Source organism: Carlito syrichta, unplaced genomic scaffold (assembly GCF_000164805.1).
Source record: "Carlito syrichta isolate Samal-C Ts95f unplaced genomic scaffold, Tarsius_syrichta-2.0.1 Scaffold287500, whole genome shotgun sequence".
Classification (NCBI taxonomy): Eukaryota; Metazoa; Chordata; class Mammalia; order Primates; family Tarsiidae; genus Carlito; species Carlito syrichta.
The window spans coordinates 333,608-361,082 of record NW_007231596.1 but is presented as its reverse complement, the minus strand read 5'-3'; the positions used below and the strand labels follow the sequence as shown (position 1 = coordinate 361,082).

The 27,475-nt window shown below is 35.7% G+C and overlaps 1 protein-coding gene across 1 annotated transcript in view; it reads left to right on the top strand.

Moving 5' to 3' along the window:
• LOC103254782 (collagen alpha-1(XXV) chain) overlaps positions 1-27,475 on the top strand; it is a 134,358-nt gene that overhangs the window by 49,089 nt on the left and 57,794 nt on the right. Inside the window, exons 9-12 of the mRNA XM_008052777.1 lie at positions 4,844-4,876; positions 5,300-5,335; positions 10,126-10,170; positions 23,458-23,520. Coding sequence (XP_008050968.1) covers positions 4,844-4,876; positions 5,300-5,335; positions 10,126-10,170; positions 23,458-23,520 — 177 coding nt within the window. The remainder of the gene's footprint in view (positions 1-4,843; positions 4,877-5,299; positions 5,336-10,125; positions 10,171-23,457; positions 23,521-27,475) is intronic.

Genomic DNA, 27,475 nt, shown 5'->3' with positions numbered 1-27,475 from the left:
ACATAGTAAATTCTCAGTAAATATTAGTTTTTCTTGCCACATGGAGATTGAAATCAACTAGATTGATTGTTTTTCTTTTTGTTTTTCTTTTTTATCAAAAAGTTTTATTAGTCAGCTGAAATTAAGTATAAGACATGCTTCAGTTAAAACGGAAACCATTTCTATAAACTTTCAATTGATCTAAACAGGGATTGTAAATAGGAATCTGTAATGTGTATAATATGTAATCTGACCTGTAGCATTTATCCCAAGAATGCCGTAATTGGAATATAATTTTTGATGTGTTTTTTAAACATTTCCTGCTTCTGTCATATAATTTGTTTCCAGCATGTTGGAAACACTCTTCTCATGGCCTTTGTGTTCAGTATGTGAAACTCATTCATCATTTACCAAGTTTGAGATGTAAAGTTAAAAAAAAAAAAAAAAGGCTTCTTTCTACCATTGATGTAGTAAATTATGTCACTGATTCACGTTAATAGGATTTTTTTCCTTTTGATCCAATTCAGCGCCTTTGGATGGTAAAACAATCTAAGCTTTTCCAGACTGGTCATCTGGAAATGCTGTGGAACTATAAAAACCACCAGGCTGGGCTTTTTTCTGTGGCCAGCAACTTCAGTGCACTCTGGCCAGCGACCATGGTTTGTGCTCTAGGTTTGAGAACAACCTGCTAAAGGCTGAGTTCAGTCACACGTAGAGTCACTTTCAGAGGGTTGTGTTCTACTCTTTGGAGTGTTTATCCCACCAATAAATGTAGAAACTGATTTCTTATCAGGTGAAAGTGGGCATTTGGTCAACACACCAAATGTTTTGACCACACCACTCTCCTATTCACAATTGTATGTTGAGTTAAAGCTCCACCTTCACTTTCCTGCCATTGCCTGTGTATCTTCTTTTTCTTTGCTCCCTCAGTTGTTATTTCCATAGGTATGCTGCCTTCTTACTTTACATCTACATAAAGCATCATTCATTTGCCTCCTCTGAGCCTTTTCAGAAGTCACACTATATTTGGAGCCGTGAACTATATTGTCTTCTTTTCTTGAAATCATATCTGATGGCCTCTCTCAAGAGGTACTCCCACCCCCATCAATACTGGGCCTTCTCTAATTAGCACTTCTTTAATTATTCCCTTAATTTAGAGCACTGTTGCTGTCTGCCCTGGTCTCCCAAGCCCTCAGCCACTTCTCCACTTTCTAATCTTATTCATTCTTCATGCCACTGAAAACAAAATGTATAAGTCATCTCCCTGGGGCAGTCATTCTGCCTCCTCTGGACCGATTAGGTCATCTGCTGATGGCTCCCACAGCACTCTTCATAATCCCTTCCATAACCTTTATCATGGCTTATTGTAATTCCTTGTTTAATTGGGAAACCAACTCACCGAAAAATGAAAAACAAGCAAAAACCTGTATAATGCCAAGCTGTTCTATGCCCAGTACCAACCCAAGTTCCTGGCCTGTGGTTGGAAGAGAATAAATATTTATTGAGTGAACAGCCTTTTGGAAATTGTATTTTAGACTTCATTTTCATTGAATGGTAGAACTTTTTTCTGAACCATGCATTTGCTTATCATTTCTTCTGTGGATGCACAGTGACACAGAATTTCCCAAACATGACAGTCTCTTCCTATGCCAGATTTTTTTAAAAAAGAAAGTATCTTTCAGTCTTTTAATCAATAATATTTTTGAACTACATATATTAGGAAATTAACTTTACAAGTACAGGACAGGGACAGGGGTTATAAGTGCATTGTTCACCACTGTCTCCCCAGCTTCCAGCATCCCAGCATCCAGGACACACCTGGCATGTCATTGGAGCTTAGTAAATATTTATTGAATGACTTAATAAATGACAGCAATAAGCCATCATATGCATATGTAATATCCACATGGGCTTTATTAATACATACACACAACTATCTACGAGGTGTTGCATTTTTTAAAATTTTTTTTTTGAGTTGGAGTCTCACTCTATAGCCCAGACTGAAGTGCAGTGGCCGCTCCCAGCCACCGCAGCCTTGACCTGCTGGGCTCTGGCGATCCTTCCGCCTCAGCCTTCCGAGTAGCCAGAATTACAGGCATGTGTTACCATACCCGGCTGGTTTTTTGATTTATTGCAGAGATGAGGTCTCGCTGCCCAGGTGGGTCTCGAACCCGCGGGCTCAGGCAATCCACTCACCTCAGCCTCCCAAAGGCACGGGATTACAGGCTGAGCCACCAAGCCCGGCTTAGGTGTTGCATTTTTAAATAGTCACAAACAAAACAGAAACTTTGCTGGAATGAAAGGATAAGGTAACTTCATAAGTATTAATATCTTCTCACAGAAATTCCCCACATATAACTTATCCTGTGGAAATTTTTATTCCTAAACCAACTGATTTATGAATCTAAGAATATACCTAAGACATTGCTGGGATTTTTTTTGCTACTTTAATCCAACATTCATTTTCACTTTGGGGGAAAGGTGGATTATAAACACACACCGTTTTATTTCTACTACTTGTATCATCCCTTAAAATGTTTAGCTTGTGAATGTCTTTCAGCAGTTGCCTTGCCACTTAAAGGTTATAAAAACTCCTTGAGATTTCACAGTTCTAAATCTTTAAAAAGAGAATAAAGATTTAACTCTTAGTTGTTTATCAAATGAAACTGCTCAGATTTCCACAAATAAATTGGCCTTTCAAGAAACATTTCTTTCCATCCACTTTCTATGGGTGCTAAATCCAGTCTTTATTCCCATTAAATAATTATTTAACCAATTTTCATTAAAATACTGAAAAAAAGTTTAACTGCAGTGAATACAAGTAACTTCCTTTTAGTTACAAGTTTACTCCAACCTTTATGTTCTGCTGACAAAATGAAATAAGCCAACAATTCTTTTCTTATTCCAATAAAAAGAATATGCCAGTAGAATTTAGGAAGCTCAAAACTTATTTAACCCTAGTTGCTTCAATTTTCTCACCTATTACATGGAAATAGTAATATCCACCATATCTCATGGAGTTTTGTGAGGTATATGTGAAGGAACTTTGCAAAGTCAGAATTGCTTTGACTGAATTAAAAGGTCTTATCATGCAAATATGGCAAACCTGATTCATAGGTGTTGTTGGTTTTCGGACTTAATTTAATAGTGATACAAATAAGCATTATTTTATTAACTACATTTATGCAGCTTCCTATTTGAAATTCAATTGAATGTTAAGGATTTGAAAGAGAAGTCAGTATTATTCTACATTAAGGCAATATTTTCTTTGTGTTTAGTCATGTTTCAACTTTTTCTTAAGTAATAGCAATTACAGAGGAAATACACATGTGTATCTGTTTCTTCAACAAGCTAATGTACTATTTCCTTCTCCTTCCTAAGCTTTTTTTCTTTCCTAAGGTTTTTTTTCCCACTTTAATCCTTGACTTCTGCCCTGTTTTTAAATAATTTTTTGAATTCCTTCTGAGATTTATTCATCATTCACCCCATGTGTATTGAGCATATACTATGAGCCAGTCACTAAATAAAAAGATACAGAAACTACTCACGTGCAGCTATCTAATGGAGGGACAGACAACAAATAAAAAAGTAGGAACATAAGTAAAGTGAGCTATGGCAGAGATGAACAGAGCATAATGCTACACAAATAAGATGTACGCCTGAGGGGGCATGTGTCTCGGTTGGTTGGTGTAGGCATCTTTGAGGCAAAGCCATGTAAGCTGAGCCCTGAAGAGAGAGAAAGTGCCAGTCATGGGACTAGGGGAGAGGAATTAAAGGAGGGACAAGTGCCTCATGTACAGAGGCCTGAGGTCTTTTGGTCTGTCTCTAAAAGAGACTGATGAGCAGCTTCTGGAATCTAGAAAGAGGAAATAGACCCCTGGAGGCCCTTGAACATTTGTACAGATGAGACAACTGAGGAAATCCCAATATGTGCCTCCTCCTGTGGCTGTTTCTGTTTTCCTGACAGTCTCAAATGAGTGTTTCCTTTTCCTTCTAGCATGTTCATGGGATAGAGAGAGCTAGAAGAAACTTGAAAACTCTGTACTGGCTTCATTTTGGAAATAAGCAACACTCCCAGCTATCCTCCATATTTTTTCTTCACTAGTTCCTATCTACTTATTTATAACATTTGCTTTAGAAATGTAGTCATTATCTGTGACATCTGGGTGGAGTACAGTGTCTTTTAAAAAAAACAGATTTTCTCAAGACATTCTCTCAGAGCTCACAAGTCTCCCCCTCACCCACAAGTCATTCATCATCCTGTAACTTCCCAGTGACTGAGTTACAATGAAATAAGTGTAAAATTGGAAAAAAAAAAAAAATGTGCCGGTTGTAACTGTGACAGTGCTTCTTGAAGAAGACAAACTGATCTGCTGCGTGGTTTTTTTCTGACTCAACATCATTAACCCTTTGACTTCATCTATTGAACTTTGACTTTCTGAAGACCAAAAAGGGTCAGGGAACTTCCAGTAAACGATAACTGATGACATTAATAAATTCCAGAAATACAGAAAGCCAAAAGTTCCAGATCCCTAGCTTGTAATTTATTGCTTCATAATGCATTTTTAGAACTTTATCAAGGTAAGAGATTAATATTTATATTTTTATGTTTGTTTTAAGGAATGTAGTCCTTAAATACTTAGCATTCAAAGTAAACCTATGTTTTTAGGAAGTACATTGTTTATCCTGGAAGTTGCTGACATCTTAACAGTTGACATATTGGTACAAAGTCTTATGGAGCATAGTTAGGCCTATTAGTCATGGTATCTCTTGGAGTACCCATGTCAGTAATGGCTCTCTGGGTGTTTGAGATGTTTCCTATTCCCATAACTTGTGGCATAATTTCTCCTGGGTTTCATTTTAGGGTGACCCCGGATCATCTGCTGCAGGAATTAAGGTAACTACAGATTTGCAAATGTTTGCACCCCAGGAATCACAGTTCTAATTTTTATAGGCCTCTACTTTTTCTTGTCTTTCACCAACTTTGATGGTTATAACTCTTTTCTCCTTCAATACTTGGCTTCTGAACACAATAGGTAACACCTATGGGAAACCCAATAAAGGTTTAAATAAGAGGTCTTGCCTCTCTTCCCTTTTGGATTTTTTAATGGAAATATGGATTTTTATGTGAGTTGCAGGCATATTCACAGCAAAGCAAATTTTTCCTGTTTCTAGTGAGTTGCAGAGTAACAAACTAAAGTGCATAAAATGCATGTGATCAAGAAGGAGGCTGGGCCATCCTGGTGAAGTGCCTGAGGTCTCAGGATTTGGGGAAATTTTTTTAAGACTGTTCTTTTCATCTTTTGTTTTCTTTGACCAGGGAGAACCTGGAGAATCTGGTCGTCCAGGGCAAAAGGTAATATCTCTATCTCTAGTGTGTTCTTACTGTCTCACATTCACCATTTTATGTCTACCATCCACTGTAAAATATGAAAACAACTTTTGTAAAAATGATACAGTGTTCATGTCTTGCATACAGAGTGCTATTGACTATTTTGCATTTTAGAAGGTCTGGATGCTGACCGTAGCAAAACGTGCAACAAACTGTGTACATGTAAAAGGATACTTTATGAAATAAAGTCTGCATATACTTAGCTGTTTGAAACTAACAAAGATCAGTTGGGCTGGAATGCTAACAATTTATCTTGCATGCTTAAAGGTAACCTGCATGATTCTTTTATGGTAAAGAATAAAACTAACTGTCATTAAAATGTCTCAATAAAGAAAGATGGACATTTCTTTATGAATTATATTCCTTTTCTTTTCATTGCATATACTTTCATACTGATAATTTTATGTGAATAATATTTACTTGTACCATGAGTATTATGTTATATAAACTAACTTTGTGATTAAACCAAATTTTAATTGGAGACACTAATTGTACCACTTTAAACCAATCTATGGATACATTAACTTTCTGTATCATTTATGTTTCACTTCAGCAATTAATTAGAGGACATGCTATGAATATGTTTAGATTTATACTCTCATTTGATTCTGAAGCAGGAAACAAATGTTAGCAGTTTATTGTCTGAGCACCTGGATACCAATGTCCAGTATAGTCAGATTTTAGATAACAGATGTATTATAGCTAACAAGTAAATGTGAATTCCACATTAGAGTTAATCTCTTAAGATCATAACTTTCTGCCTTTGTCTAGCAGTGGCTGATGTTGTAGACAAAAATATGGATTGAAAAATAGAATATACCTCATTAGCAGAATGGGGAAGAGAGAGTAAATCCCTTTTTGTAGTTTGGAACCTTAAGACATAATAAAATAACATATCCACTTTCTTCAAGTAATTAAAAGGATCACTACTTTGTTTTAATACTTAAGATGGACATAATTTTTGAGAAAGTCTTTTACTTTCTTTTAACACTTCTCTAATTTAGAAGTGTTTTTTTTTTTCTTCTTGAGAAAAACTAAGAGTCTAAGAGTAACGACTTATCAGGCTCCATTTTAGGTAAAGTTGGGACTTTTTAGTTCCGTTTTAGTTCCAGCAGAACTATGCAAATTTTACCATTTAATTTCTAAGATTTCCTACTGATTTTTTATTTGCGAAAGTTGGAATTAGTCCTATAGTTAGAGATCCATGATCTGTTTTGGTTTGAAAAGCAACTAATCTTCTCAAATGATGTAATTTTTGGTCCCTTAGTCTTAAAGACTAAGTTTAAACTGTTCTCTAAATATGTGATTTACTAAAAAAAAATCAGCAAGACTTTTGAATCTTTAAAAAGCAGACTGAAACAAATCTACTATAATCTCATATCATTTCCACTGTTTTCAGAGTGGAATACCCAAATGGATTTTTAATTATTTAATAAAACGTTGCCTTATCATGATAATCACTCCAAAATACAGTTTAGATTTATTCTGGAAGTTCATGGATTTATACATGGAAACATTGGATTTCCTTTGCATTGCATTAAAAATTAGTTTTAAATTGTACTGAGAGAAGGGCTGAATTCCTTAAAAGCTTACAACCCATTTGAATGAATATGTGCACTGAAATGATCATCACCTTTTTCATTAATATTTAGTCCAGGTTCTACCCTTTGATGCAATCCCACTTTCCCATAATATTGTGACTTCCTTTGTCTAATATCAGGATTTGGCAATACTTAGCCCCACATTAATGTAAGGGCAATACTTAGCCCCACATTAATGTAAGAGTAAAGTATTTCGATGCTAGCTGCTTATGTAGATCAGGAAAATGACGAACTAAACTAAGTACAAAATCACTTCAAGAAACCTCCCACGGCATTTTTCTCACCATTACAGGGCCATGTTGTGGGTTCCCGCAGAGACACTCCCAGAAAAGTACAGAATATCACAACACAGCAGAAAGTTCAGTGATTAGCTTTTCACTGTGTAGTCTTTTTCAGCATGAAAGTTTGATATCTAGTGTAACATTCATAATGTAGGAATTATTTCACTGGATTTTATAGCCTCAACCCCTGAATATGTGATTGATATGTGGGTTGATATGTGCTTGTAGTGTGTGTGTAGATTTATAAAATAGGTATTGTGTCTCATCAACTAATTTATTCTTCCTTTTAAAAAACATATGTTAATTTTAAAGGAGTGAAATTACTTGATTCTCTTTCAGAAGGGGCCCTCACAGTTGAACTGTCTCTAGAAATCCAAGGCACTGTAGTGAGGACGTTAGAGGAAAGTAGTGTCCTGATTTTGGGGGTCTCCTGTAATGAAGAAAGAAAGGTGAAAGGGAAAGAAAAGAAATCAAAAGTATGATCTATCTATGTAAAGTTTAATCTGCTAAGACAGATTAATTCTTTGAACTGAATAACAAACCAATTCTTAATTATGACCCAGATCCGACCTACTGGCTATGCATGCCCAAGTACTCAACTCAAAGAAGTTCCTAAGTCAAGGAATGGGCAAGAATGCAGAAGTCAACTGGAAAACTCTCTTAGAAAATAAGCTTTTGTAGAACAAAGATAGGTAACTTATACAGGAAAAAATGTCTTTCTAAAAATGATAAGAGATGTTCCACAGAGGGGAGCATTAAATATATTATAATTTTTTATTATGTCAATGACTATATTAAGTAAACAAATTTGGAAAGGTCAAATTTATAATAATCTAAGACTATGAAATAAAAATTTCTAAAATATTTGTTCACTTAAAAATACATTGATGACCTAACACATATATACATACATATGAATATGATGAAAGGAAAAGCTAAGTGCTTAGTTTCTGTAAGTACTCAATAAGCACTTAGCTTTTCCTTTCATCATATTCATTCATTTCCTTTCATCAAAATATTCCATAAAGTCTTATACATCTTTCTCACTGTTAGAAAACATGGATGTGTTTCTTTCTCTCTCGCTCTCTCTCACACACTCTGTGTGTGTGTGTGTGTGTGTGTGTGTGTGTGTGTGTGTGTGTGTATAAAGATCTTTCTTTAAAGTTGACATATAATTCTTTTAATTTGGTGGGAAGACAATGTGTGCTGAGAATGCCTGTTGGAAAATAGTGTTGCAACCTTTGTATTTCCACAGATGTTTCAAATAGGATGTCTTTGAAATGAGTTTGGGTGGATTTTTCTGAAACAATATAAACCTATATATTTATCATCAATAGGTTTACTTTTACTGTTGTATATTCCACTGCAATTTACTGTTTCCAAATGCTTTATTCTTTTTTAAAAACTAAAAGAATTTTCAGTAAAATATACATATATACCCTTTTTACTGGGTCCTTTTAAATTTATTGATTGAAGGATGAAGGGGAAGAAAAAGAAAATCAAATATATGATGTGATTTCTGCGTAAAGTTTAATCTACTTGAACAAGTATTCTTTAAATGGAATAATTCTTAATAATCATTCTTTCTTCTCTGACTTACTCTCATCATAGCCTTATTGTTCACAAAGCAAACATTAATTTTAAAGTGTCAGGCAGAAAAGTTTTTCTTTTGCATTCCTGAAGTACCTCTGATCTACACCATAAAGAAAGTCATTGTCCTTTTTTTGTCTAATCACATAGCTTAGCAAACAGTATCAGACATTTTGTGCTAAATCCTAGAGCAAATTATGCCTATTCATAATTTGAAAGTAGTCATATTAAAATTGGAATTTCTGGTTGTTCTTGGTAGATTTTCCTTGGAATGAGCACTGTGGAAGCATTTAGATTAAAAGAAGTGCTTTCTTCTGCCACTTCATTGTTAGTTTGATGTTTCTATCCAGACTAGTATAGTTGCCATCCCACTGACTGACCATCATGAAATGATATGATCCTTTTGCCTTCAAATGTTATTTCCTCAAATAATAGTCACTTCAGTCCCACACAGGAAGGACTTGCTTTTTCTCCTGAGATTCCTTTAAACTTCTTTAGTAGAATTCAGGAGATTTTTTAAGCAGTAAACTCCTTGTCATCATACTTTGTGCTTAAAATAATGTAGACAATACTGTGAAAATGAGAAGGTTAAGCTTGACTCCAATGTGCTCACCCAAAATGCACCACTTAATCTCAAACCTGTATTAAGCAACAGCTGCATGGTACCATTAGCTCTAAGCTGCTAAGCAGGGTTGCTCAGATGCAGCAATTGTCAGAAATACAGACCGGAGTTAAGTATAATCTTAACCAATCATTTATCTTCTCATCATTCAGGAATGGAAAGGAAAGCTTGCTATACTTTTAAGTGAGCAAGACTTTTAATGAATATTGTTTTGATGTGACTATCGGTTCATACAGCCAACTCTTGATTATCAGAGGTGAGAGAGTACTGGAAAAGGATGCATTGTTTGAAATGCACTCATAATCCTCATTTTGGCAAACAGCTTCAGCTTCCTCATCAAATCAGTTACCCAAGGGTAATAAAATATGGGGAGTTCCTTCTTTTACTCCTCTTTCTTCCCTTCTGATAGAGATGCCAATGAGCAGTGAACTAGCAGGAAGAGGGAAAATCCTGAAAAAATCTGTCAAATGGTCAACCAATTTCTGAGTCAAGAGTTGACTGAACTGCACAACCTCACGAAACTATTTGAAAGTAGACAGTGTTTTAATTTATATATGCAGAAAATATTGAGCTAGGAACATTTGCCATGTTTTTCTCCAGATATTGTGACTGAGTGAACATCATTCTATATGTTATATGTTATGTGATTTTCCTGTGTAGGGTGAACCAGGGCTTCCTGGGCTTCCTGGACTTCCGGGGATAAAGGTAAATACCACACTGACAGTCCTGGCTTCATAGAACTGTAATTATGAGATTCTCTTAAGTTAGAGGAAAATAGAGGAAAAAATGAAAACTAAAAATATAATTCTGTTCTTTAAATACTCTTCAGTCATCTCAACCAAAAATTTTTTAATTAAAAATTAAACACAGATACTCAAGTTTGCCATTGTTATTTAGACTATATACTTCCCTATTTAATTTTCTATGCCCCTTAAATAAATGCAAATTCCACTTCATTTGAAGTCACAGGAATTTTTAAAGTCTAGAATTTCTCTTTACCTTCACATTTTAATGTTATTCTTAAAACCCTAGTAGAATTTCAACAGAATTAGTCTTAACATCCCATAAATCTGACATTTAGGCAGCTGTTTTGTGATTCACCCATTATGATAATCCCTCTAAAATGTTTGTGCTTCCACTTCCTCTCAATAATTCTCACTGCAAAGTACGAATCATTTTACTAAAATATTTTGACCCAGTACAGATAATGTCCCCATAAACTTTCTAAGTATCTTTGGAAATTATTGCTTAAAGCTTAATTTGAAAAACATTGTTTTAAATGCTTTTAAACTACTTAAAAATATTAAAGATCTTTAAAAAGTATTTTAAAGTTTTCACATGGCAACTGTCAAGGCTTAAAGTTCTGCTGTCTTAGCTGTAGTTACTACTTTAAAATCAGCTTTTTATTTACTTTTTAAAAAGATATTCTAGAACTACTTAATAGGGTGACATACACAAATGCATTTTTCCTTACATTGTTCTCATCTTACAAAGTTTCAAATCAGTTTTTATTGTGGATCCACTCTAAAATTAATATTCTAATAATAAAATAAAATAAATATTCCTACTTCCAGTGTGAGGTTTGTGTTTACTGTTTTATAAAGGTTCTGCTTTGAGTATGAATTATGTGAAATCATATGATTTTAGGATAGATATATTAAATTATTGAGTATCCAGAGGTTATATGATATATAATATTTTATGAGCATATTTGATATAATTAATAGACACGAAATCTATGTCTTCCAGGTTGGCACTCAGAAATTTTGGTTTTGGCTTTTTGTTTGATGTTTTTAGATTACTATCATGAAAGTTCAGATACGCCTTTAAAATATATTTTTAGTCTTTGGCTTCTTTGGTGAAAAAGTATACTTTATGACAACAGTTTATTCGAGTCAAAGTCACTTCCTTATCACACGATATTTAGCAAAAATAACTTCATAGATTAAACATGATTTCCTATTGTAGAGTTAATTATGGCAGTTCCTTAGCAGCTTCCACACTTAAGAAAAAAAAGATAGCTTTTTACAATTGATCATAACATTATGAAACAAATTTAGGAAAATGATATTTAACATTAATTTTAAAATAACCTGGAAGCATTATAAATAAGGAGGAGGCATTTAAGGGAGGGGCATTTGGAAGGGCTAGGGTAGAGTTTCCTGTAAGTACTCATAGGTTAGCAGGACTGGGCAATGCTAGCACCTCACAGGAGCCTCTCACTTTGAAATCCAGTTGTCCCTTCTGAGTTTGACACACTTTCTTGGTGAAAGAAAGTACATGAGAATTATGGAATTGTTTCTTTCTCAAGTCAAAAAATATATATACGTATATGTATAATTTCAATGACTACTATTTTTTATCATTATCTTACTTTCATTTTACACCCTCTACCATAAAAAAAAATTACTAGTGATCTATTTGCTTTTGCCTACTCATCTATAGACTTGTCTAAGTGTTTTCAAATTGGGAGGGAATGTTAGTGATTTGCCACTTTTAATAAATACTTTTATTCCTGGGGTCATAGGAAATTGCCAGATGTTCTCTGTTGAGGTCATGTAGCTCTGATATTTTCTTTTGTTTTTCTCTCTCTCACTAGTGACTATAGTGAGAAGGAGCTATCAATTGACAAAAACCTTTTCACCATTCACTAGAGATATGTTTCCATGTAATTACTGAGAACTGTTGGGTAACTTCCATTGTTTTATTAAATTGTAAATTTTCTATTTTTTGTTTAATAAACATTGTCTTCCCACTCTTATCCAGGGCGTGGGAGATATGATTTCCTTATGAAGGGGCAGGTACTTGGTATAAATAACTAATTTTGAAAAGGAGACAATTGAAAGACACATCACAGTCATTCATAGTCAGTGGATATTTATAGATGTAGGGTTAAAAGTTTATGATTTCATAATATAGTTTCATTAACTTGGAATTTTTTTTATTCCTTTACCTTTCTTCTATTAGGGAGATACCACAGGACAGTAAACCATGATTCCATAGTTTGAATGAGTAACAGTATTTACAAGATGAAACCACCATGTGTGAATATAGAATGTGTGATAGCAAGAACATTACTCATAATCTTTCTAGACCTGTGTGTTTGTTTATGCTTTGGAAATACTTCCTGCTGCTATTCATCTCCTTCTTATCTGCATGCAAATGCCATCCATTATTTCCAAGACTTTAAGGAAACCAGCCATGACATACCAGGGAAACTTTGATTCACCACCTGTTGCTCTCGGGGAATGGCTAGTAACTTAATGAGCATCCACATACCTTTCACAGTTCTCAGGAAATGACCAAGGTGCCTAAATACAGGTGCAGACTCATCTATCTATCACCCCAGCATCCCACTCAGAGAAAAGTGCTAAGACCTTAGGCATACATAATGAAAATCACTACAAGAAGGCATAGCTTAATTTCAGACTACTCACAAGCTTCCTGCAGAAGTACTGGAAAGTCCTCTCACCATGTGGAAGACATTTGGAATTCCTGTTTCGTGCATTCATGGTTCATATAGTGTCATGATGTTCAACTGGGAAAATTAAATTATGTACAATGTACCATGCAAACATCGATCTTCTGGAATAAGATTTGAGCTCAGAAAATTAGTTTTTACAACAAGCTTTCAAATATTTTTAATGGGTAAAAATGATTGTAACCAGCTTTTCTGATATTGCATAAAGGAGTAAGATTCTAAGTTCATGTTTTTTTTATATTTTGCTCTCTACACTTACTTGGAAAAATGGGAATACGTTACTTACTCCTTTCTATGGTTCCATTGCCCTAGTAGTTAAGCAGTATAGAGCAATGACTTCAGGACAGACACCATGTGCGGATCTTGATACCATCCCCTACCAGTGGTTTAATGTGGGGCAAACTCTATAATCTCTCTGTGTTCCCATTTCCTCATAAGATGGGAATTATCACTGAGCATAACTCAGAGAGTTCCTGTGAGAATGAAATAAATTAATATATGTACAACTTTTAAGATATTGCCAAGCATACAGTAAATGCTAGATAAATGTTGGCTATTGTTATTTCTTTCTTTTAGAGCAGCTCAGAATACTGAAAACATTGGTTATGCACCTGTTCTACGTAATCTTTCCCCATACAAGTAGTTTTAACCTGTAGAAGATAAAGCCATTTATACTCTATAGGTTAATAGATGTAAATTCTGAAAACTCTGTGGTGATGGGTGGATGTTATCTTTAAGTTCACCTGCTTTTCCTAAAAACATGACATCACACTCTACTCCTTTCCTATTACCCAAGTATATTTCAGGAACAAAAGATGGAGGAGTACAATGATCTGGGCATAGGACGAGGCACTGTCCAAGTTCTCCATCCTGATACTCTTCACAGAAAAAAACCACAGGAAAACTTGACATGTCGTGATGGAAATTCTCCAGGCCCCAGTCAGTGTTGCCAACCCAAGACATTTTTCATGAATATAGGTTTTCAATGTTTGCTTTACTCCTTTCAACATATACCCCCATTTTATCTCACTATCTTCAGACAGCACATTAGAAAAAAAAAAGTGGAGCAAGGGAGACCTAATACAGTAAAACTTACATCAAATCATTTAGGTGGCAAAGAAATTTTCACAGAATATTTTGTTTCAAAGCTTCATGGTTTTGTCCTGGCTTCCACATTAGTGAAAAATTGACATTTAGAACAAAAATTTGAGGACTAGAAGAGTATGAGACAGTAACTAACTCTTTATAATGGGGTCCCCAATTACCGGGCCATGGACAAGGTACTAGTCCATGGTCTATTAGGAACAGGGCTGCACAGCAGGATATGAACAGCCTACGGGTGAGTGACTGAGAGAAGCTTCATTTGTATTTATAGCCACTCCCCATCAATCACATTACTACCTGAGCTTCCTCTTCTGTCAGATTAGAGACGGCATTAGATTCTCATAGGTGTGAACCCTATTGTGAACTGTGCATGTGAGGGATCTAGGTTTTGTGCTCCTTATGAGAATCTAATGCCTGAAGATCTCCCCATCCCCTGTGGAAAAATTCTCTTCCATGAAACCGGCCCTGATGCCAAAAAGGTTGGGGACTGCTGCTTTATACCTTGTCATGTGAGATCATCCTTGACACTAAATCGTATAAATACTAACATTTACAGTAGCAGAAGCGTTTACTTTGGCATTCTTAGGCTTAATATTGTGCTCAGTAATCTAATAGCAACTCATCTTCTAAATTCACTAGATATGAGGATGCCTCAGAAACATCAAATCACATTTTAAAAATAGCAAAGGAAAACGTTTGAATGTCACATAGGGTGAAATAAATTGCTAACAAAGAAAAAAGTATAGTTTAAAGAATAGCATTGTGTTATTGTTACTTATAATTATTTCCTCCTTGTACAAAGTTCATCTGAGAAGCTGAATAATTTAAGAGTCCAATTAGGAAACTCATACAACTAGAAATCAGAGATTTTTAGCAACCATAAAAAAACCTCAATGAACATAGTGAATGTGCTTTTGTGATGTAATCCATTAAGAAAAAAATCAGAAAGGAATATTTTCTGGATTTTAAATAAATCTGCTATTGTAGTTCATTTTCATCAGAGCCACCAAGATGTTTTAATTTATACTCAAATTTGATCCTTAAGGGAAATAAATGTTTTGAGGTCAGACTCTACTTTCTCATTCTTTTTTCTCCTTAATAATTTTACAAATCAATCATTACCAAAACTGGCTGCCTGGAGGTTCTTATTATAACAAATGTTCTTGCTGTAATCCTCAAAAGCAGGTATCATGCTGACTTGAATTCTAATTAGCCTTAAAGCAAGAAGAATATTGTATAGCTAATGCATTCAGTGTCAAGACACATTAATCAAAATTATTGGTGATGCTTTCAGCACTCAGGCAAATCAGCACATATTTTTCAAGCCCTGTTATACTATTTATTGGGCAATGAAAGTTGAATCTTCTTGGGTGTAGTAAATATCATGGAAAACATTACTTGGCTTAAACTAGTATATCAGAGGTTTTTTAGACAGATTAAAGAGAATATACTTTACTCTTTTAATTGATAATGACTTACAAAAATAAAGCAAATGGTAACAAATGAAAAGCCAGAGTTTTTTTGTAGACAAGAGCTAATCAGTTAGAACTTTCTGGACACTATTTTATTTTACAGATGGTAAGGTCTGGAAGTGTATAGGGAAACACCTGGTGATCCATTTCTGTATAAATGAAGCTGTCTTTTCCTTTCTCGCTTTGAGTAATAACCTCATCTAAGTGTTTGTTGACTCGTCTCAACATTATGTAAATTTGACGAAAGAGTTTTAAATGAACTGTCCCAATGACCATTTAGAAGACAATATAAGATCATCTGAAATACTTTTGTTTTTGCTTTGGATTAAATATGTATTTGGATAAACATCAGTCAAAATTCTATTATTGAATTCTAAGACTTAATGAGATCTTTGGTAGGCATTGTTAGATTTCAGAAATGTCATGTTCCTAAAAAATTTCCCAGCTTTGCCTGGCTTGTTTGCAATATTGAAGACTTTTTTAAAGCTCGTGTGCTTGCTAGAAATGATAGTTGTTTCCATGGGTTTTTGTTTGTTAGTTTTTTGGGTTTTGGCCAGAAGGCATGGAATTTAAGCGGCTATCTCAATAGACTATTTAAATTTTTTAAAAAGTAATAGCAAATGAGTTAAGGAAAAGTAGCTTCAATCAAAAATCTTATTTTTAAGGCTTCTTCTTATTATCTTAAATAGAATGAATAGGACTCACTATTATATAGCCCAATATTCTGTAGTTTATTTCATTTCTATATGTACCTATTGACAATTGATGGAAGAAACAGGAAAGGAGAGAAAGGGAATGACTTAATACTGATGCTGTAATAAAAAATGGAGCACTTTACTTAATACAAAAACAGAATAATTTTTCAATTATACTACATATTAGTTACTGTGGCTTTTATTCATTGAGCTTATACCATAAGATTGAAGTTGCGGCTGCCTAAGTGGTTAGTTATCATTGGAAATATCCAGTTGGTCATGTGACAATACACCTCTACTTCAGCTATAATTATCTTCCATAGACTTGATTCTGTATCTGTATGTGCCCTGGCTATTTAAAGCTTTTGCTCAAATTAGCAACCTATGTCAGATTTTCAGATGGGTCTACCTGCTGCTGCTCTCAGCAGTTTACTCTCAGGCCTATTTTGTGCTTTATCCTGTATTAGTAGTATTTCTTCTGCCCTATCCAAACACCAGTTTAGTTGTCAAAACCACAGCTGCTTTATTATTCATCTTTTCTACCAACTCTGCACAAGGAAATGTGTTATAGTCTTAGTCTTGAGACCTGGTTTTTTAATGCGAGAGCAAGCTAATAATTAATGCTAAGAATAACCAAAGGAAAAAGCTCATGAAACAACTCAAGAAGAAATCAGATGCAATATCCAGGTCAAGAGCAGAAAATTAGGTCACATTTTCATTCATTTCAGAATCTGATGTTGCATAAGTCCCACATTACAATAATACCAACAATCCTGAGATACCTGGATCTCTGACAACTCATTTAGTCAATGGCTAGCATGTGACTTGGATAACAGAATAGGCTGCCAGCTATTAAATATGTTTCTAGCAATTAAAATTTTAGATTGTATTAAGGGATCTGATAAGTGGTGTTGCATATATCTTATTCCCAGGCTTTGATTGAATCATATTTCTGTGCTTAAGGGTTAGATGGTATAGTGTTTAGATTTTTCTGTTTGTCCCAAGAGTAGATCTAGTTGGAGGCTTCCAGGGCCAGTGAAAACAAAACAGCCTTAAGCAACAAAAATGAAAATAGTGGATTAAATCTGAATGTAATTTTGATGATGATAAGGAGAGGAACAGAACCTTTTCAGATGCCCGTTCCTCTTTGTTCTTCCTCTACCTGCTTGTCTTCCTCCCTCCTTCTCCTGACCTCCCGTCCTCCCAGCATTCCTGCACTCCTCCTCCTCGTCCTTCTCTTCCTTCTTTTTGCTTTTCTCTCTTCCTCCAGTTAGGCACTAACTTTGCAAGCAATGACTTTCTAAGATCTGTTCGTTGGTGGCCCTCACTTCATTCCCGTCCTCGCCATCATCAGCACCACTGCGAGGAATCTCTTAGCTGACGTCATCATTTTGGTGTTCTCACTGATAACAAAAGTAAAAACCTAACTTGCTATCCAACTTGAGATGGTGAGTAAATAGAAAGATGGAGAACATGGAATACATATGAAACAAGAAATATATGTGATATCTGAGAGAAAAACAGATTAAAGTGACTGAAATAACTGGTGCGCCACTCAGCTTGTTTTTATGTTATTCACTGGTGTCCTGGTATATCTGACAAATCAGATGTTTAAAATCTTTGTCTTTCCCCCACTTTTCATAGACATTTTTATTAGTTTCTTTAAAAATCACTCGCAGTTTATTAACTTAAAAGATTAATAGCTTCAGAAAATATCATATTTTATTGTTTTCACTTCGGTGACAGAGCTATTTAAACTGTTTAAATTGACTGTTTAAATTCATATTTCCCTGATGATGATAGCAAGTACCTACCCTTTTCAAAGGATCTCTGCTGTATGTTCCTATGTTATTCCTAAACTGGCTCATTTTGAAATAATGAATTGGATTTTCTAATTTAGATAATTGTCTAGTAAAAAAAGGAGAAAAAGTAAGGATTTATTTTTTCTTCATTGAAAGTAACATCAGAGCTTAATTCCATTACAGTTCCAATGTCCTCCCCTACTTTGTCTATTCAGACAAATACATATGAATAATTGTCAATTTATCACTCTCCTATTTTCCATTGACTAAGGAGATTAAACATGTAAAACAGCTGTGAGAATCATCATCTATTTCAATATAAAGTTATTTATCCTGTTTGTTGTCCTGAAAACTACATAAACTCATTTTTATGAAGTCTGATTTACTCCATAGATGATTTCCCAATAGTGTTTTGTCTTTGAATCAATCATATTTCCGCTGCTGGCCTCCACCTGCTTCCCCTCATCTGGTTTCTTTCATCTATCCTAGTTACTTGCTTATCTTTTTATCTTTTTTATCACAAGCAAGGATTTTTATAATCTTAGGTTACCATGGCCTTTCTCCTAGACATTTTGGGAGATTCCAGAAACTTTAAACTGTATATTAGTCCTTTTCAAAAAAGCGGTAAGTTTTTTTTTTTTAATAGAATTAAATTTATTGAGGGAAATTCAATAGGTATGACCACTTTCTTCTTTATCTTCCTTTAAGAAAGAAAACTCATTCTTAGGAACTTGTCGCTTTTCTACCTTTCATAGTTCTGATGTGTTTTAAACCTTCTTTTGGTTTTGCAATCCTAACGGTTCTGGCAGATGGATATTGTTTCATAAAAATAATAATATATTCACAAGACAAAATTTAGGGCTACTTCTTGAGAGAAGTTGAAGAGGTGTTGGAATAGCCCCAGGCAGGTTGAAAGGCGACAATAAGTCACCTTGAATAATACAAGGTTGCAGAGATGTTGTAATACTACTAATATTAATGATAGCTAACATTGTTAAGCCTGTTCGATGAGGAATACAGTAATAACAAGCATTTATTGCACACTGACGTTATTCAAGGGAGAGTGCTAAATGTTTTGTTTGAATTTTCTTATGCTATCTTTTCTAAGCCACCCCTTAACAAAGCCAGAATTTTCTGTTATTTGGCACCTCAGGACTCCAGCCTGCAAAGCCAGCCTTTAGCACAGTTCTGCATTTTTGAACCAGTGGTTCTTGAACATTTTGGTCTCAGAACACCTTTACACTCTTAAAAATTAGGACTTGAAGAGCTTTTCTTTCTCTAAGTTGTATCTCTTGTTATTTTTGTATTAGAAATTAAACGGAGAACATTTAAAAAACCCATTACATGTTAATTATGTGGCATATTTTATAAAATACAGCTGGTTTTTAAAACAAGATTTTTAAAAAGTTGAGCAAGAATAGTGAAATTGCTAAACTTTTGGGGGGAAATCTATTTAATGCCTAGCTAGAAGCCATGTCTGCTTCTGTACTCAATGTGGTACAATTTGCTGTTCTGGTTGAAGTAGATGAAGAAAAACAAGCCTGATACAGATATGTAATTGGACATGGGGAGGTTATTTTATTAGCCCAGTCAGATTACTGGCTATATTTTTCTTTGCTACTACCCCAAACTCCACAAGTGGCAGTTTCTTAAAGGTTAGAATCTGGAACCATATAATGAACTTTTCATACTGTTTGCACTCATGTGGTAATGAAAGCAAAAAGGCAAACAATGTCTGTGTTTTCATGAAAATAGTTTGACCTTAAAGACTCCCTGAAAAGGTCAAAAGATCCCCAGAGGTCTCCACTTTGAAAACCTCTGGTATAAGCTCAAGAAGATAAGAAACAGCCTAACTAACTCAAGACTACAGTAGACAAATCCATTCCTTATTTACTTGAACGATTGTTTCTGAAGTTTGAGAGAAAAAAGAGATCAATATTGGTCTCCTCCCCATCCTGCCTAAATATAGAGAGTATGAAGTTACTGTCTCTAAAGTGATGGAGAACTCCGAAAGTAAATAAACAAAACTGTGATCCTAAAGTTAAGTGTACAATTTTTCTCCTTGAAGTAATTAAAATAAGAAGTAGGTTAGAATGTATCGATGTGGTAGAAACTTCCTTAGAGTGGCATGATCAAGTATAACTAATCATACTCAAAACCTTTAAAATTAGCCAATATTAACAGTGCTAAAATTGCTTATTCTGTAAAATGCATTGCTAATTTTATGTCTCGAAATAAAAATGTTTCCCCTGAACATTCTGTTTAAAAGAACACTCTGCTCACTAAGGGAAATTTAATATATGGTCTAACAAAACAAAAGAAGATAAAACACTTTTGCCTGACCTCTGAGATCACAAAGCCTTATGTATTTGTTTGTGAATTATGTACCTGCATGCTTCATCTTTTAATAAACTAAACACTAACCTGAATGAGAAATGTTTTTGTAGCATTTACTCTTTTTTCTTCTCTTTTATTAGTATGCTTTAATGGTGCTTCTATTTGATTTGCTAAACAGAGAGATCATTTTCTTTCTTCTTGAAGCTATGCAAGAGTTCTTGTCTACCTGTAAACATTCAACATATTAACTTGCATTACATTTCCCTAGCAGTAAGTCATTACCAATGATGCACATTGACTTGGGAATATTTATTTATTTGTATATATTATTTTTATTGGGAGAAATATTACATGTAAACAAATTATTCCTTATAATTTTTGTTCATGAACTAACAAGTTAGACTCTTACTAGAAGTAGAATGGTCATCATAGATTTCTCTGAATATAGTTCAGATTTTCATTTTAGGCAATTAAGAGATCCACCCAAAATTATTATTTTTAGATTCTCCTTTCCATTAGGTGTAAGGATACGGGGTAGATATTTGCAAGCAATAAACCTAAAGCATTAATTCCCCACCTCCATCTTTTTTCTTAAATTGGTCTCGTGAACACCAGAGATAGAGATAAATCTGTTTGAATTATATAACAATATGATAAGTTCTGTAGTGGTGATATCCTTTTGTTCCCCACTCCATGCCCAAGATTTTATGCAGCATATTTTTAAAGTTCACTTGCTTGAAATCTTTTATGACATTTTAGCACATCTGACGAAGCATTCTCTCTGGAGCTTCCTGCTCAACTCCAAGTATTATGAAACTGCAGCCTTCAGGAAAAAATCAGATACATTAAGCAACATTAATAAGCCAGAAATAAACCAAGAGGGGGAAAAAACCCCAGGAAACACAAGAACAGAGCCATTATAGTGTTTTCTTTAAATTTTCACTATAGATTTTGGCTAGTTAACCCCTTATATTTGAACTCAAATAGTTAAAAAGAAAATAAAACTTTATGAATAATTAAGTTAATGTGAACACCAGCCTTGGGTGTTTTTTGACACAAAATATGTGGTGTTTTTTCCAACACCAATTCTCTAATTCTCTGACACCAACTGGATGTCCCATGGTTCAATCTTATTCTATCACAAGCTACCCTGGTTGGTATCAGACTTCACAAATTTAAAGATTCAGTCTCACAAGACTTCATTTCATTCGCCAGTCTTGAGTATCAGTTCCCTAGGTCACCCACACTTCTGCCTGACTTGGCTACAAATTCAAGGGTTCTCAAAATCCCCCACCCCTTCATGTTTGTTAATTTGTCAGAATGACTCACAAAACTCAAGAAAAATCTCTACTTACTATTACAGTTGATTAAAAAAGATAAAATTGAACAGCCAGAGGAAGAAGTACATAGGGTAAAGTCTGAAAGAGTACTGATCACGAGAGCCTCTGTCCCCAAGACAGATTTCACCCTCCTAGACACAGATGTGCTCCCCAACTCAGACACTTTCCCATGCCTGTTGTTCTGGAGTTTTTATGAAATTTCCATTATGTGGGCATGACTGATTAAATCACTGGCCATTGGTGGTTGAACTCAGTCTCTCCTGTCCTTTTCCCCTCCTCAGAGGCAGAGAGGTGGGGCAGAAAGTTCCAACACAGCTATCACCCAGTTGGTTCCTCTGCAAACCAGTTCCCATCCTGAAGCTATTTAGAAGCCCACTAAGATTCACCTCACATAAACTCAGATATGGTTGAAAAGGACTGGTTATCAGTAACAAAAGAGACTCTTTTTCATTCCTATCACTCAGAAAATTCCAAGCGTTTTGGGAGGTTGGTGCCAGGAATTGGGGACCAAAACAAATATATTTTTTGTTATACCAGTTGGGTTTCCTCCAGGTAGTGGAGATAAGATTTTGAAGTTATGGCAAGTGGAGATATTTTCCCTTTTATTGTGAACATTCCTGAATTTCTTCCCTAGCCACATCCATTGTATCACTCATCTATTGCTGCCTACCAAATTACCCCCCAAACTTAGTGACAATTGTCAGTTAGCTCACAGTTTCTGAAGGACAGGAATTTAAACACAACACAACTAGAGATTTCTGGCTCAGCCCTCCATGAGGTTGCAGGGAAGCTGTCAGTCAGGGCTGTGGTCTCATCTGAATACAGCGTGGGACATCTGCTCCCACGCTCACACGTGACTCTTGGCGGACCTCAGTCCTCACAATGTGGCCTTCTCCATAGGGCCGCCCACAACATAGCAGTTTGCTTCCTCCAAAGCAAGTGATCCAAGTGAGAGGGAACAAGAAAGAGCCCCCTATGGAAATCACAGTCTTTTTATAATTTAGACTCAGAAGTGATATCTATCACTTCTTCCATATTCTGTTCATTAGATTAAGTCAGTAAATACAGTCCTCAGTCAAAAAAGAAAAAAGGGAGGGGGAAGGCCGAGCTCGGAGACTCAGCTTGTAATCCCAGCACTTTGGGAGGCCGAGACGAGTGGATTCCCTGAGCCCACAGGTTCGAGACCAACCTTGGCAACTTGGCCAGCCCTTGTCTCTACAATAAATGAAAAAATTAGCTGGGCAGCTACTTGGAAGGCTGAGGCGGAAGGATCGCTGGAGCCCAGCCAGTCAACGCTGGGGTGGCCATGAGTGTGCCAATGCACTCCAGCCTGGGCAATGGAGTGAAACTCCAACTCAAAAAAATAAAAAGTGGGGGTGAGGGGCAATTACACAAGGGCATGAACACTAGAGGATGAAATAATTGAAGCCCATCTTAGAGGCTACGTACCACATTCCCCCAAATATAAGGATCTTAAATTGGTAAGTGGTAAGAAACACTGGCCATAGATGAGGAAGGTGATTGTAAGGACATTTATCTGATTATTTTGTCACTTTTACTTTTTAAAGCTTCTCCAAAGTTTTGCTCAAAGTGTTTTCATTGATCCAAACCAATTCTGATTAATTGTATAGTCAGTAGCTGAACCACAGTAAGAAAGCTATGCACAATCAAGAAAGTAAAATCCAAGTAGGAAGAAATGAGTTTAGCTTTATTTAGTTACTGTCAAATAAATAATTATCTCGTATGCTTATCTTTTTAAAGGGAGAACCAGGTTTCATTGGTCCTCAGGGAGAACCAGGCTTACCAGGGTTACCAGGCACAAAAGTAAGTGGACATAATTTTTCCTTACTTTCTTTCTGAAATTTTTATCATATATTTTTAACCCATTATATTGAAAGAAATGTGGGGTAACCCAATTATTTAGGTGACCAGATATTTTTGCCTAGTAGAGAGCTAAAGCATCTTAATCTGCCTATTACTAAAACCTCTAATGGGAACACCATAATAGAGTAATGGAAAGTTAATTCCAGAAAGCCTTAGGCAAGCCAACAGGATGGTGGAATACAGTATTTGTTCCAGTTGTCTCTCCAAATACTGCTAAGCTGAGATGAGCCTTCTGGCCATGTGAAAAAGTAGAAGAATTCTGAGGATGGGAGACAGAACTCATTAACTCCTGTGTCTCATCACCAATTTTAGGATACACTTATAGATCATACATTATTACTGTTCCCATTACTCACCAGATTTCAAAGGCAAGAACTGATATCATATATAATTCCTCAGTGCTTCATCCCAAAAGGATCCACCCTGAATAGTGTCTGCAAAAATATTCTATAATGAAAACCATCTTGTGATCTTCTGCTTGGTAACCCTAGAGAGGGCCCTAAAAACAAAATCTATATGCTGCCATGTAAAAATATATGTTGCTGTGAATATAGTCAGGCCCATAGTTATCTTTTTATCTATCCAGTAAGGCGTAAAAAGTACAGGTCTGATGATGAAACTTTACTCATGACAGACTCATGAATCAAAGAAGGGACAAAATTACTTCAAACTACATTCTTTTATTTTTAAGCCAGAGCAGTCCTTGCCTCCATGTGTATTGCATTCAGCTGAGATAAGCGGGATGGTTTTCAAGAGTTAGGAAATATGAAAATTGTCTTCTGACAGAAGGATCCTCATTTCTGTTGGTCAAGTGAAAATAACTCTAGTAATTGGAAACTATGTGTGACGAAAGAAGGACAGAAACTTGGTTGGATTATGCAAAACTGTTGCTTTCTTAAGAATTTTCAGGCCAAGTTCAGTGGCTCAGCCTGTAATTACAGCACTTTGGGAGGCTGAGGCGAGTAGACTAAACTTGGCAAGGCCTCATCTCAACAATAAATCAAAAAAATTAGCCAGGCATGATAACACATGCCTATAGTTCCATCTATTTGGAAGGCTGAGGCGGAAGGATCGCTGGAGCCCAGCAGGTCAATGCTGGGGTAGCTGTAAGTGTGCCACAGCACTCCAGCCTGGGTGACAGAGTGAGACTCCAACTCAAAAAAAAAAAAAAAAAAGAAATTTCTTCTTCACCTAATGAGCTGTTAGGCTTATTAACAAAATATCCTCATATTAAATAGAATGCATGTTTTATGCAAGAAATTCCTTTCTGGACTAAAAAGAGAGAGAGAGCAAGGGAATACTGGACATCCACTGTTAATGTAAGAACTGTCATATTTATTCAGGCTTGTAGCCTCACAGCCAGGTGAGGAAGGCAGGCAGTCTCATAGTGAGCACCATATATAAAAAGAGAAGTGACCAATGGAGAGAGAATCAGGCACAAACTGTATCTGCAAATGTTTGTGGAATCTTGTTCGCTATCCAAGGGAAAATAGAAGAAATACAAGCAGTAGAGACTGGAGTTTATACCTGAGTATATTTTCTTCAGTTAATGGATTTTAGACTATCTTACAGATTAAAAAAAAAAAAGATCTAGATGTAGAGCCATAAAATCAACATTAATTACTGTTACAAAGAACCAAACTTCACCTGCATATTCATTACTTATGAACCTAGTCCTGACTTGTACCCCACATCTTTATAATAAAATAAAGTAAAAGGAAGAAAGAAAGAAAGAAAGAAAGAAAGAAAGAAAGAAAGAAAGAAAGAAAGAAGGAAGGAAGGAAGGAAGCAAGGAAGGAAGGAAGGAAGGAAAGAAGGAAGAAGGAAAGAAAACCTAGGACGATTTCACAAACCAGATACTTTTATAACAGATACTACCTCTGAACCTCCAATAATAGTAAAGAATGTAATGTACTTTTTTGTATTTCCGCAAGAAGAGATATGGGTAGGAGATTCACTCTGAAGTTTTTAAACTTCAATATTTTGAAGTTAATTGTCAGATGAATTGCCAGTCTTAACATGCGTTCAGTAGCATAGTGGGAAGGTCATTATTATTTAAAAACCTCTTTCAGACAAACACTACTCTTTTCTAGTTGTGTAGACAGTCTTGATTTCTACCACTAAATTCAGATTTTTTTTTTAAAATGAACACTGTGTTTTTTACAGTCAACACAGTGAAGAGAGATCACAACAACGAAAGATGTGTAAAGGCATCTAAAAATCTGTTTCATGTAACTCCAGTGGTACAGTTAGTGTGTGATACTTACAAGGCAGCACACCTGTGAGCAATGCCAAGGTTGTGTTAAAAATCTGTTTTAGGACAGGGATGGTGGCTCAAGCCTGTAATCCCAGTATTTTGGGAGACCTAGACGAGAAACTTGCCTGAGCTCAGGGGTTTGAGACCAGCCTGGGCAACTTGGTGAGACCTCGTCTCTACAATAAATCAAAAAATAAGCCAGGTGTGGTAGCATGTGCCTGTAGTTCCAGCTACTTGGAAGGCTGAGGTGGAAGGATCGCCTGAGCCCAGTAGGTTGAGGCTGTGGTGGCTGTGAGGCTGCCACTGCACTCCAACTTGGGTGACAGAGTGAGACTCTAACTAAAAAAAAAATCTATTTTATGTACCACCGTATCTTTAGTGGCTGCATCAGTACCTGGGCAGGACCTACATCAGTCTAAAGAAATGGGGTGGCAATCAGAATATTCTAGAATACTGTTACTGAGACTGTTTACTCGTTAATTCAGCTTTTTTTTTTTTTTGCCAAGTATTTTTCTGTGTTAGAGAATGGGCAATAAATACAACAAAAGCAATCTCTGCTATCCTTAAGCCTACATTCCTATATGGATAAGGGAGAGGTGGAAATAGAGAAAGAAGTAAACAAATATATAACATAATTTCAGACAGTGATAGGAAACTAATTGAGAGCATTGTGATGCAAAGTGATTCTAGCTGGACACAGTAACAATCTCCTGTAATTCCAGCTACTCAGAGGCTGAATGAGAGGATTCCTTGAGTCCAGGAGTTTGAGGATGTAGTGCTCTATGATAACGCCTGTGAACAGATACCACACTACAGACTGGGCAACATAGCAAGACCCCCTTCTCTAAAAATATAAAAAACGTAAAATATCCTTATATGTAAAGATATATGTGTGCGTGGTGTGTGTGTGTGTGTGTGTGTATCTATATATAAAGACTTTACTCCTTTGGCAAACTACAGGTAAATGATATTTTAAGGTTTTTAATTTTCCCTAAAATTAGTTTATAGTGAGTGTTTCAGAATTCTTCTGTAAGTCTTAAAGTAAAATATGAAAAGAAACACCAAATATCTTACATTTTTTTGAAATTCCACATGCCATCAGAAGCCCTTCAGTCTCATTCTAATGTGAGGGGCAGTGGGGGCTGAAAAAAATTTTTTTAAAGTAGCCCTTGGCCTGGCATGGCACAGGCTTACACCTGTAATCCTAGCATTTTGGGAGGCCAAGATGGGAGAATAGCTTGAGGCTAGGAATTCCAGACCAACCTGAGCAACATAGCAAGACCCATCTCTACAAGAAAATCCTCAACATTATCCAGATGTGGTGGCATGCACCTGTAGTCCCAGCTACTCAGGAGGCTGAGGCAGAAGGAACACCTGAGCACAGAAGAATGAGGCTGCAGTGAGCCATGATCAAGACACTGCACTCCTGCATAGGCAACAGAGTGAGACTCCAAATCAAAAAAAAAAAAAGAAAGTCTTTTAGTTTCTGGACCAGTGTTTCCATATCCATATCCAGTCAAGTCCCTTGTTTTTCTCCCAACCTCTCTGTTTTCAGTTGATGCCGAGAAACCTACTGAGTTTTTCTTAACCTTTGCCTCTGTCTTTCTTAACCCTCGCCATAATCTATCCCACTTCCCC